The sequence below is a fragment of the Chrysochloris asiatica genome, unplaced genomic scaffold (genome assembly GCF_000296735.1).
Source record: "Chrysochloris asiatica unplaced genomic scaffold, ChrAsi1.0 scaffold00087, whole genome shotgun sequence".
Classification (NCBI taxonomy): domain Eukaryota; kingdom Metazoa; phylum Chordata; class Mammalia; order Afrosoricida; family Chrysochloridae; genus Chrysochloris; species Chrysochloris asiatica.
This window is the reverse complement of record NW_006408605.1, coordinates 2,025,580-2,038,280: the sequence shown is the minus strand read 5'-3', so window position 1 is coordinate 2,038,280 and position 12,701 is coordinate 2,025,580. Positions and strand designations below refer to the sequence as shown.

The window sequence follows — 12,701 nt, the reverse complement described above, 5'->3', positions numbered from 1 at the left end:
ATTGGGGGTTTCCTTATTTGTTGATCCTCCTCCACTTTACCAAGCTTGATGTCTTTCTCCAGGGACATCTCCTATCCGAAGCAGGAGAGATGAAATCTAGTCATCCTGGCTTTTAAGGAGTATTCTGGCAATAATTGTTGCAACACAGATTTGTTTGTTCTTCTGGTGGGTCCATGGTACTTTCAATGATCTTCTCCAACACCATAACTCAAACGCATCAGTTCTTCCACAGTCTTCCTTATTCATTGTCCAACTTTCATATGCATATGAGGCTATAGAAAATACCACAGCTTGAGTCAGGGGCATCTTAGACTATAGTAAACTACAAATCACTTGACTGATCCAAACTCACTCACTCATTAACTGAACACTGACTGTGTGTCAGGTATTGTGAGTGTTCTGGGCTTACTTAAATAAATAAGAATGACAGCACAACCCCTGCCCTTTAGAGCTCACGGACCAATGGGGACTGCGCTTTGTAACATTGAGCAAGCCTTTGTACTACTACAGCAGAGAAGCGGCTGGGGACCAAGGAGCCTCTCCCAGAGGGAGCAGTACAGGATCTGGTATAGATGGTTAGAGAAGGCTCCCTGAAGAAATGACATCTTCATAGACTCAGAAAGGCAAAGCAGCAATCCAGGCAGGCCAAGGGGCAAGGGAAGAGCCTTCTAGGCAGAATCACAGCCAGCAGAGGGCTTGAGGCTGGAACAACTTGCCACATGGAGAAACGGAAGACTAGAGGGTATAGCTGGAATCTGAAGGTGGGGAGAAGGGGAGGGCAGGCCCATGAGGCAACACAAGGACCCAGAAGGTCTGGAGATGGGGCTTCTTCACAGAGGGAGACCTTCACAGAGGCCCAGGGCCAGAGGGAGAGGAAGAGACAGGGGAAAGCCTGCTGGGGGAAACTGTTGGACTGTCCTGAGCAGAGGGAGACAGTTCTAAAGACAAACAATGGGTTTGGTTTGGGGTTTGGTGTTCGTTTTAAGGAAGCCTGGTGGTGTGATGGGCTCAGTGTTAGGCTGCTAACCACAAGGTCAGTTCAAAACCCTCAGCCTCTCTGAGGGAGAAAGATAAGGCTGTCTGTTACTCCTATAATGATTCAGGACCTGGGGCTAAAGAAACACCAGCAAAGAGAAGACAGAAAGGGTGACACGCAAGACTCACGATGGGAAAAGGACTGGAGAGTGAGGAATGCACACTGGGCATGGACTCAGGACTAGCAGCCACGCACCCCAATGAAAGGCAATATTCTAGGGTGACTCACCATGTAATGAGTGGTGAAAGGGGCAAATAGGTCACTTAGCTGGGGTCTTTCTCTGGTCTGTGAGAGCAGGATAGAGACAGGAGGCCAAGCGTCTACTCAGGCACTGGCATTAGCACACTGGGTGGCTGTGCCCCACCCCATTTCTGTACCTTAGTATCCACATTTGTACACAACAAGGGGTAGTCTAGTTGGGGCCTCAGTCCAGCTCTGGGTTCTAAGCCTGGTGGGCCACAGGTCAGTCATAGAAGAACTGAGTGGTGGCAAAAGGAATCGATGTGTCTCCCACTCCCCAAAGAACAGCCTGGCTCAATCAAGACCTATCTTCCAAGCAGACCAAGTAGATAGTTTCAAGATACTTGTAGGGTTTCCTGGAAAGTCACTTTCCTGGTAAGTCACCACCTTCTCCTCCCAGCGAGCTCCTCTTCTAAAGCAAATGCCCTGAGGAGGAACTGGCATTCCTGAGAACCTGGCCTCGCCAATTGCCACCCATCCACCCACCACGTACATACACACTCTCTCATACACACAACCTTGTAGTCTTCACAGCCCAAATTCAGCAATGCTGTCTCACCTCACTGGGCTTTTGCCAAAACATGTAAGGAACCCCTATTCTGTTCCAAGCATCATTGTAGACACAATGCATGCAGGCCAGACATGTGCCCTACCTTCATAGAACTAATAAACCAGAGGCTGACTCAAATAAACATGCACATAGTATGGTTTGAAGTTGTTGAACACCCAGTGATGAAAGCAAAATAGGTCAGCGGCATAGAGTGGTACCGAGAGTGACTGCCAGGGTCTAGAGGGTGATTATTTGAGCTGAGGCATCAGTAAGGAGGAAGAGACTGTCTGCCAACTCTGGGGTGCAGCAGTTTGGGCAGAGGAATTGGCGAGGACACAGATCCTGGGAAACGAACAGGTTTGGCATGTCTGAGGGGTTAGACCAAAACAGTGGGGCTGGGGAGTCCCTGGTTGGTACAACTGATTACTGTTCCTGGCTGTTAAGTGGAAAGTTGAAAGTTCAAGTCCACCCTCAGTAGAAAGTCCTGGCAATCTTCTGAAAAATCCATCCATGAAATCCTATGGACTGAAACAAGGAGAGGGAAGTACGGTAGCTACATCTCAAGAGGGGCATCAGATCATGGAGGACATGGAGGAATGCTGAGTCTGAGGACCTTGATTTTGAGGGGAGAACAGAGCCATTGGGGGATTTGAGCAGGAGTGTTATGCCCTGAGGAAACCATTGTATGATAAAGGACCAGGGGTAGGAGTGTGAGCAGGGAGCTACCTCCCTCATCTCGCTTCCATTGTCCTCCATCATCCTCCTTCAGATTCCAACCCCACAGTCACTTCCTCTGGGAGCCAGTCCCCACCCTCTGTACCGGACAGGTCCCGTGATCACTTTCATAGTACCAGCTTCTCTTCACCACTGCTACCTCAGCGGCAAGTCCATATTTTTCTTCACAGTTATCTGATTCTTGTCAATCTTTCCTACTGGACTCTGAGCTCTTTGGAGATAAGCCCACGTCTGCTCACTTAATATCCCAGATCTTGTCCCACAGCGGATGCTCAATAATGGGAACTGAGTAATCAAGCCAAACTTCCACTCCCTCATTGGTTTCCTGCTCCCTGCTCCACTCTCCCCTGTGCCCCCACATCTGGTATCTTCCCCCACTCCCCCCGTAGCACACAGAATAACTCTAAGTGAATGTAGGCACCTACACACACACACATCCCAGACTGTGGCACAAGAGGGCAGGGTCTGTGTGCTCCCCATCACTGTATCCCAGGGGATCTCCTCCAGGTGGGCAGTGCCACTGTGCACTGTACCCTGCCTCCCTCTTACTTAAAGACCCCCAGCTCCAGTTCAGCAGAGTCCGTGCCCTGAAGGTATGCCAGGGCCCAAGCACCCTCCCTCCGTGCCCTGGTTAAACAGGATCACTCATCTTCTCCTGTACTCATGGCCTAGGACAGCTGGCACAAACAGGGGTCAGCTTTATCTGCAAAGACCAGCATACACAGACTAAAGAATATAACTGGCGACACAAAACAGAATGTCTGGCATTGGGCCTGGCCCAGGAAGTTAGAAAGCTGTGGTCCATATTTAGGGACAATTACATTTTCCTATAAAAGTTCAGTGCCCATGATTCCTGATGCTGCTAGATCCTACTTAATTAATAAGCATCAACAAATAGATTAGGAATCAAATTTTGTTCAGAAAAAATTGCATCTTAAAAGCTTGCTATTTAAGATAGATATTCCTTTTTGTGGAAGAAAGTCTGTTCTTCTTTTTGAAGGACAATTTGGCAATTTGCATTAAAAGCTTTAAATTGGGCATGCCCCTACCTCAATGATTTCATTTCTGAGACTAACAGAAATTATTTAAAGGCTACTCCCAGAATTTAGCTACAAGAATATTCATCACACAGTACTGCTTGCAAGGGTATATGGTTGAAAACAATTTAAATGTTAATCAGAAAGTAATTAGTTAGATTAATTGCATTATGTTATATAAATAACAGTCACACAGTGGAATACTCTGCATCCTAAATAATAATAAAACAAAAGTTGTTGTCAGCTACCTTTGAATCAGGCCCTGATCATGGCGACCCCATGTGTTACAGAGTAGAACTGCTCCAAAGGGTTTTCTTGGCTATAATCTTTATGAAAGCAGATTGGCAGCTGTTTCTTCAGCAAAGTAGCTGGATGGGTTGCAACCACCAAGTTTTTTGGTTGGTCGTTTGCAAACCTCTAACATCTCTCAGTCCTTAAGGACAGCACCAGTTAGCATTTATTGAACTCTTACTCTGAGAGACCACATAAAAAGCTTTGCATGCACCATCTTATTTAATTCTCTGAATAACCTTGTGCTGTAGGTCCTAATGCCATCCCCATTTCACAGTTGAAGAGAGCAGGTTCTTAAATAGTTCATGCAGCCTGGTTCCATGTGTGCATTGCATGCTAGGCAAAGAGAAGGTTTGGAAAAGATAATATCATTAGCATCTTAGTGTAGGTCTTTGAGCAGAATGACATGTTGTTGTTTGTGTTTTCTGTAATCAGTATGTGTTCTTTTATAATTAAGGAGGGAAAATCACAAAAAATTAACATAAATCAGAAAACACATCCTCATGTTCATCTTCTACATAAACCCTATGTCCAGCAATCAGCCTTGCTTTAAATATGGGCTATGTGGTGCTGTGGGTTAATGTGCCAGACTGCAAAGCCATTTGAAGTGCAAGGTTGGCAGTTCAAGCTCATCAGCTGCTCCTTGGAAATCCTATGCACAGTCACTATGGGTCAGAATAGACTCAATGGCATTTTACAATAACAACAACATGTAGCCCACAAGTTAGCTCACAGGTGCTATGTACACTTGATGGGGAAATGGCTCAGTCTCCCCTCAGGGCAGCAAAGGCTTTTGAGACAGCACTGATTCCTCCCACTGTACCCTTAAGCAGTCGGTATCCCCATCCCTGACCCCTAAGGAAGTCCTCTGGGAACCAGCACCCCCTCCCACCCACCCCCATTCCCTAAGGAGCCCTCTGGGAACCTGTTCCTTCAAAGAGCTGCCCAGTTGAGAGGACAGTGCTTTGTGAGCAACAATAGCTCACTTCAGTTCTGGCCTCAGAGCCTAGCAGAAGAGCGCTATGCTGACTGAGATTCTCTGTTACCTGTCGCTGGGTCTCTCAAAGATGCACCTCATCAAGATCTGATGGGCCAACAAATCTGAGAGTGACAAACTGGTCCAAGGACAGGATCCCAAATCTGTAGTCAAATACCAGAGCTGCTCCTGTGCTTGTTACCTACTTCCTGGCTGTGTGGTCTTAGGCAAGTTATTTCTTCTCTCTGAATTTGTTTCCACATTCGTCAAATAAAGGCATTAAAAAATGTCAACCAGAAAGGGGAGTTGTAAGAATCGCTCATATAATAATGATGTCAGGAAGTAACATTTCCTGGGTGCCAGCTATGAATCAGGCCCTCTGATTCATACATTATATGTATGACCTTATATAATCCTCCCTCACAGCTGCCCTATGGCAGGCCCTGCAACTATCCCATTTTACAGATGATGAAACAAAGGCGTAGAATGGTGAAGTCATGCGCCCAAAGTCCTCCACCAATAGTGATGGGATGAGAATTTTTGTCCTAATAAACGTGTCTACAACTACTCACAATATCTTTAGCCTGGCACAAAGGAGGGCTTCATTCATATGGCCAACATTGTCATGTCTCTCCAAGGAACTTCTGCCTGGCTTTAAAGAATGGTGTTCAAGCCAGATTCTTCCCACACAGTCCACCCAGACCACATATCCGATTTAGAGGGCCTTCCACTGACAGTGGCCAAACCTCCAGCATACACTGTGAGTCTGTTCCAGTGACCAATGGTTTCCTGCTGTCCAATCTACAACAACCACCTCCTCCCAGACCTAGCTATTGAGACTGCTGGCCCAACAAGGGCTACCCAGGCGTCAGGTATGAGAGTTGTGTGAGCTAGAGGGTAGCGGATGTGAGTGTGGGGGTGCGTGTACTCTCCTTGCTCCCAGTGTGCGCTGCTCTGCTCGCGGTCCTGGGGCGAACAGGCGGGCTGGGAAGGTCTCCTCCCCCCACCACGTTGAGAAATCTCTGTGAGTCACCGAGTGGTTCTGCATATTAATGAGCTCGCTCGCTACGAGAGCAGGAGCAGATTTAAAAGAGGCCAGAACGGGCGGAGGGAGGCTGTGGAGAGAGCGCGGAGCCAAGTGCAGAGTAGAGCGCAAAGCGCAGAGCGCAGCGCGCAGCCACAACCCAGAGGTACCCACCGACGGGCGCAGGACACGAGCGGGGTCGGGAGGCGCACTCCGGACACAGCGAGCCGATCCGGGCGGCGTCTCCGGGCTGCCGCACGGACTGACCGGCGCCCTCCCCGCGTCCCTGCTCCCACGCCGCGCCCCTCCGGCCAGCATGAGGCTCCTGACGGCCGCGCTGCTCCTGCTGATCCTGGCGCTGTGCGCCGCGCGCGTGGACGGTGAGTACCCACAGGTCCTCTTGTCGCCATCCCGTCCCGTCCTGGGGAACCCAGGCACCAGTTGCTAGGTATCCTGGGTTCACGGGGGTTTGGGTGGGCATGGAGGGCAGGACACCGTGCTTGCGACTGAGTGGCCGCTGGCGCTCTCTACTGCAGGGTCCAAATGCAAGTGCTCCCGGAAGGGACCCAAGATCCGCTACAGCGACGTGAAGAAGCTGGAAATGAAGCCAAAGTACCCGCACTGCGAGGAGAAGATGGTTATGTGAGTTCTCGCTGCTCACCTGTGAGCGTTTGTGGCTTCACTTCTCTTAGCCAGGTGCTGGGGCACACAGTCTGTAATTGGTTCCAGCTAACCAGCATTCCTCTTCACCTTTATCAAAACCCTTTGCAAAGCCTTTGCTATTGCCCAGTGAGTCCTTAGGATGCTGGGGAACAATATGGAAGACAATCTAGAAAAGGGCTCACTCTCCTGTGCTCCGAAAACAGCCTTGCCAGAGATTCCACCTGTGGGTAACAGCCTGCCGGTCCACCCCTCTAAGGGAGAACAAGGGTTCAATGGTGCCTATGTGCCAATTTAGGCCACCTAGATTAAAAACACTCAAAATAGGTCCCAGATTACTCAACTGGCACCCAAACTGTGAGGCCAGCATCCCCTCTCACTGGAGAGTGAATGAAAAGCAAGCGCCATATGAAACTCCCAGATTCTCCTCTCAAAGTCCTTTTCCCACTCAGGGGACCACCCTGAGACAGCCTGTTGTTGGCATCTACTGAATTCATTTTGAGAACAATTATTGTGCATCCCTCGCCTGAAAGGTCTTGTGGAAACTGCCCTGCTGGGGTTAATGTTTGAGGGCACTGGAGCCCTACTTGGTGAGGATGTGGGGAATATTTTTAAAACTGGGGCAGAGGCAGAGAACACTGCCTTTCCTTGCTCCTCTGCCCTCCCAATTAACCACTTGAGGCCAGCGCACTGTTTCCCCATCAATACGCTCTTGGCCAGGGAGGGAGCCCTTGGCAAAGCAGCTACCAAATATCTGCTGCCACGGACCATTGGCCCCTCTTCCCTTCCCCCAGAATCAGGACACACTTTATTCTCAGTCTGGGCAAGTCCCTTCCGCCTGCTGGCCCTGCCGGCCGAGAGGCCTCCACACAGTGTCAGCGAAGACTGGGCCTGGGATCCACACTGTTGGGGCAACTCAGGAAGTCACTGGGCCCAAGTTGCAATCTACTGCCTTCCATCCAGGCACCTAAATCTGCCTCCTTGTCCTTGTTCCTTTTCCCTGTCCCTTACTTTATAGAATAACTTCATAAAAACTGCCCAAAAAGCATTTTTGATGGGTGCCAGGGATCAAACTAGCTGGGAGGGTAGAAAGGGAGACTACAAGCCCTTCCATGCTTCTAACATGAGAGCTAAAAATGATAGAGGTACATTTGCACTCTTGAAAGTAGTGTAAAACACTCCATATACCAAGCTCAGATTCTGAGGTTGCAAGGGCAGGGCAGGGGAAGTGGAGCATGGGGTCCAGGGACACCTCAAAAGGACTGAGTCCTAGGTGAGCAGGTTTGCTATTCCTCCTCACTGAACTTTCCAGAATACACAGGAAGGTGACAGCAGGACAGTGCATGGGAAAGACTTTATGTAGCTACCTGCACAAACCTGTGAACACTTGCAGGGGCTTAATGAGGGCAGCTCACAGTCAGCCCCTGTAAAGTCCACCCAGCCCATGACAGCCCCTACCTTCACTCCATTTCTGAAGGCCTGGAAGCTTCTCTTCTAGCCTAAGACATTCTAAATCAGATAAGGGACCAGCACTTTCTGCCCAAGCAGGTTTTCAGTCACAAACACTGAACAAAAACACGTTTTCCAGCTCACCCTGAGTTACCCAGAAGTCTTCGCAGAGGTCAGAGGGGATCTGCTTTGTAAATTGTAGTCCTTATACCCAGAAGGGTCCAGGAGAGTCCAGATGCTAGAAGAAGCAAAGTATGTCGTATGTCAGCTGAGCACTTACCAAAACTGCTGAGGAGAGGGAAGTGGGACCCAGAATTTCTGTGTAATTGGTGGAACATGAATCCACCCCAACAACCAATATGCATAGTTCCACTATTGTGCCTTGGCAGTGAAACACTATTGTGGGAGGGCTGAGGCATCCACTCCTGGCTCTCTCTGACCTTCAGGATCTGTGATCCACAGTCTATACCCAGAACTAACAGAACAGGGGATTTTTATTAGACTTTACCATGCCCTTTCACTCTGAGTGGAAAAGCAGCATTGTAGACAGAGAAAGAAATGCCTTTGTTAAATTCCTGCAGGGTGACTAGGTACATCTAGATAACAGTCCTCAAAACTTAGAGACCCCCAAACCCAGGATACTGCTGTGGAGGCAGATAAAAAGGTATGTTTCATGAAGAGGGAAATCAAAGACAGGGCCCAACCACTGGGCATTAACAGAAAGCCCATCACCTGCCCTGGAAAGTTGGTGTCCTGGAGACTCAGAGCACAGCTGAAGGGGCGAGAACAGTTTGACCAAAATCCATGTATCCCATTCTTGTAGCCAAAACCCTGAACCAAACTCACTGCCATTGAGTTGATTCCAACACCTTGCAAACAGATAGAGCACAGTAGAACTGCCCCTTAGAATTTCTGAGACTGAATTTTTACAGGAACAGACATGGATTCTGGTGGCAAGATACAATTTTCTCCGAAGATCCAATGTGCAGAATTCATGGCAACTCAACCCCTTCTAGAATTAGGTCCATGAGTACTGAGCCTTTACTTTCAGTTATCCTTGGAGAACTAGCTGGCAGGTCTGTCTTCTCTTTGGCCTGCTCTTTTCCACCCAACTTCCAGCCACCCCCCCCCCACCACACCCTCTGCCAGAGCTATTCACACCTGTTCCCAGCTCATCACTACACTGTTGTTCTCATGGGGCACCCGCACCTCTTATCTCTGCTTCTCCAAGTCCTCCAGGTGGCCCCTCATCCATGAATACCACGTGACCTCCCCACCCAGGGGCTTCCTCATAACTCCTGCCAGTCCTGTGGTCAGCACTGTGAGGCCCAGCTGCAGTGAAGAAGGAGACCTCAGTCTGACAGGAGTCTTACCTCCCCCTCCAGGCAGGAGACCACCTTGGCCATCCCATCCTCTATAACTAATGACTAATGACAGTAACTAGTCATCATGTGTCCACCAGGTGCTAGGCACTTTGCTCTATGATGCAGGTGCAACTGTTATACCATTTTCCAGATATGTAAACTGGGTTCGGAGAGGCTGTTCAAGGTCCCATAGCCAATAAGTGATGTGACCAGAATTCAAATCCAGGCCGCTGCACAATGCCACTCTGTTTCTCTACGACATGGCTTGGCCTCCCCTGGGAATCAGATCTTCAGGTGTTGTGGAGAAAGAAGGACAGTCTTCGGTTTTGCCCAAGAGAAATACTGAAACTTCATGCTCAGTAATAAAAATGAGCTTCAAAGCTAACATTCTTTCGATTCAGGGTAATGGTGCCCAGTCCTGGGATACTCTGCAGAGGGCAGCAGGGAAATAGGGTTTAGGGCTCAGAGGTCCTAATGCTAAGGCATGTCTTAGCCCTTTAGTCAAAAACACCCAAACCAAACCCACTGCCATCGAGTCTGCCCTGACTCATAGTAACCCTTTATTGGGTTTCTGAGACTTTAAAAATCTTTATGGGAGAACCAATAGCCTCATTGTTTTCCCTTGGAGTGATTGGTGAGTTTGAACTGCCAACCTTGTGGTAGGCAGCCCAACACCTATCTCACAGTGATGACAGGGCTCCTAGGTGATTGTTAAGTGCTGTTGAGTCAATTCCGACTCATAGCCATTTGTATAGTTTCCCAGGAGCAGGTATTGGGTTTAAACTGTTGACCTTTCAGTTACCACTCCAGTGCTTATCCTACAGTACCACACCAGGACTCCAGAGTCTCACCCATTTTCTGTGTAGTCTATCTACAGGGCTCATGCCTCCCTCAGGGAGTCTAGTTCAGGGGCTCTTTCAGGCCATCTAGACAGAGCCAGAATTGGGTGGCTATGACTGTGTTTGTCAAGACCTCTTTCCTTGGATTTGAGAGGCTCTACCATGATGCTTGGAAACTCTATACAGGGTCACTATGGGTCAGAACCAACTTGACAGCACTTAACAACAACAACCATGCTGTGGGTTAATGTGCAGTTTGAACCACAAAATACAAGCTTTCTGGCTGCTCCTCATAAACCCTTGTTGTTGTTGTTAGGTGCCATTGAGTTGGTACCAACCCATAGTGACCTTATGCACAGCAAAACAAAACACTGCCTGATCCTGGGCCAACCTCACTGTTGCCACGCTTGAGTCCATCAATGCTGCCGCTTGGCCAATTCATCTCATTGGGGATCTTCCTCTTTTTCTCTGACCCTCCACCTTACCAAGCATGATATCCTTCTCCAGTGACTTGGTCCCTCCTGATAATATGTATGAAGTATGAGAGATGAAGTTTGGCCATTTTGGCCTCCAAGGAGCACTCTGACTACACTTCTTCCAAAATGGGTCTACTGGTTCTTTTGGCAGCCCATGACACTTTCAATATTCTCCTCCAACACCAAAACTCAAATGAGTCAATTCTTCTACGGTCTTCCTTATTCACTGTCCAGCTTTCGCATGCATATGAGATTATTAAAAATACCATGGCTTGGGTCAGGTACACCTTAGTCCTCAAGCTGATATCTTTGCTCTTCAATATTTAAAAAAAAGTTCTTGTGCAGCAGATTTGCCTAACGCAATACATTGTTTGATTTCCTGACTGCTGCTTCCGTGAGTGTTGATAGTTCATCCAAGAAGAATGAAGTCCTTGACAACTTCAATCTTTTCTCTTTTGATAAGAATGTTGTTTATTGGTCCAATGGTGAGAATTTTTTTTCTTTACATTGAGATATAATCCATACCGAAGGCTGTTCTCTTTGATCATAAACCCTATACAGGGTCAAAATGAGTAGAAACTGACTTAATGGCACTTAACAACAACAACACTGTGGGAAGTCCTGGTATGGTTCTGTAGGATAAGCACTGAACCATAAGGTCGGTATGAACCATACGGTCAGTGGTTCAAACTCACCAGCAGCTCCTCAGAAACCCTAATAGGATCTCTATGAGTCAGAACCAACTTGACGGCACTTAACAACCACCACCACTCTGTGGCAGATAGCACAGAGAATGTGTAAGGGACCTTTCTCAGATTCTGAGGGCTCCCCGGAACACAGGTTAAAGTTATGCCCAGAACCTTTCAAAGAGCCAGCCAGGAAGGAATCACGTGCCTAGGAAGATGCCCTGGAGAAGAGACACAAGGCCCCATTTCTCAGTGCCTTGATTCAGACAGACTACAAACCACCCTCAGGTCACACAAGGTGCTGTTCTTCAAGCTCCCCAACCTTCCAATGCACCCTGTTCTGTTTCAGCATCACCACTAAGAGTGTGTCCAGGTACCGGGGTCAGGAGCACTGCCTGCACCCCAAACTGCAGAGCACCAAGCGGTTCATCAAATGGTACAACGCATGGAATGAGAAGCGCAGGTAAGCCTTACCTCTTCTATACCAGCCTTTCCACTTAGAATGGGAAGGGCCATCAGCCTCTGTCTAATGTGTCAACACCCACCATAATATCCCCAGCAAGCAGATAACCAGACACGACTTACATACTCACAGGGACAGGGCGGGCACTCCCTACTTAACAAAGCAGGCTGTGGTTCTCCTGGACAGTTGAAAGCATCAAAACCTTTTCCTTTTGTGAACTGAAGTTTGTTCTACTCTAACTTTTATGTTACCGTCTGAATTCTCCTTTGTGTTTAAGTCACTAAGTTCTCTGCTTTCCAGTTTCTTTGTCTAGCAAATGGCTGGATGTACACCTGGCATTGCTGTCTTCGATGGGGTGAAATATGAGCATCTAAAGTGACTTGCTTTTGTAACTATAAAGTTGTAGGTACGATCACAAGCTGATGAGGATGACGCCTTGCTAACAGCACATTCTCCCCTCCATGGTGCCCATGAAATCTGATCAGCTTCTCCAAACACAGGCTCAGGGAAGGAGCTTGGGTCTGGTCCTTTAAATCAGAGCTACTCTTAAACCTGGAGAAGCAGCACCAAGGAGATGACAAGAGTCTGTGCTGACCCCTCTACCCTATAAACAAGGGTCTGCCTAGCTTTGGTCTCCTGGCTCCTAGGTCTGCAACTGGAAAGGAAGGCAGCACCCCATCTTGCTCATACCATGGAGAAGGGAGCCTTTCCAGAAAAGGCCCATTCCTCACACACTCAGAGCCTGTTTAGAGTCATCTGAATAGTATAGATGACTCCCCAGGGCTAGCTAGGCTCAGCCCCTCCCTCACCCTGCAGAGGCCAAGATGGCTCAGGAAGTGAAACCTTGCCTAAAACCAAACAACCAAACCCACTGC

General features: G+C 48.4%; 1 protein-coding gene across 1 annotated transcript in view; it reads left to right on the top strand.

Moving 5' to 3' along the window:
• Nucleotides 1-6,026: 6,026 nt before the first annotated feature.
• CXCL14 (chemokine (C-X-C motif) ligand 14) overlaps nt 6,027-12,701 on the top strand; it is a 9,387-nt gene continuing 2,712 nt past the window's right edge. Inside the window, exons 1-3 of the mRNA XM_006866092.1 lie at nt 6,027-6,269; nt 6,426-6,531; nt 11,713-11,826. Of these exons, the coding sequence (XP_006866154.1) occupies nt 6,206-6,269; nt 6,426-6,531; nt 11,713-11,826 (284 nt within the window). The 5' untranslated portion in view covers nt 6,027-6,205. The remainder of the gene's footprint in view (nt 6,270-6,425; nt 6,532-11,712; nt 11,827-12,701) is intronic.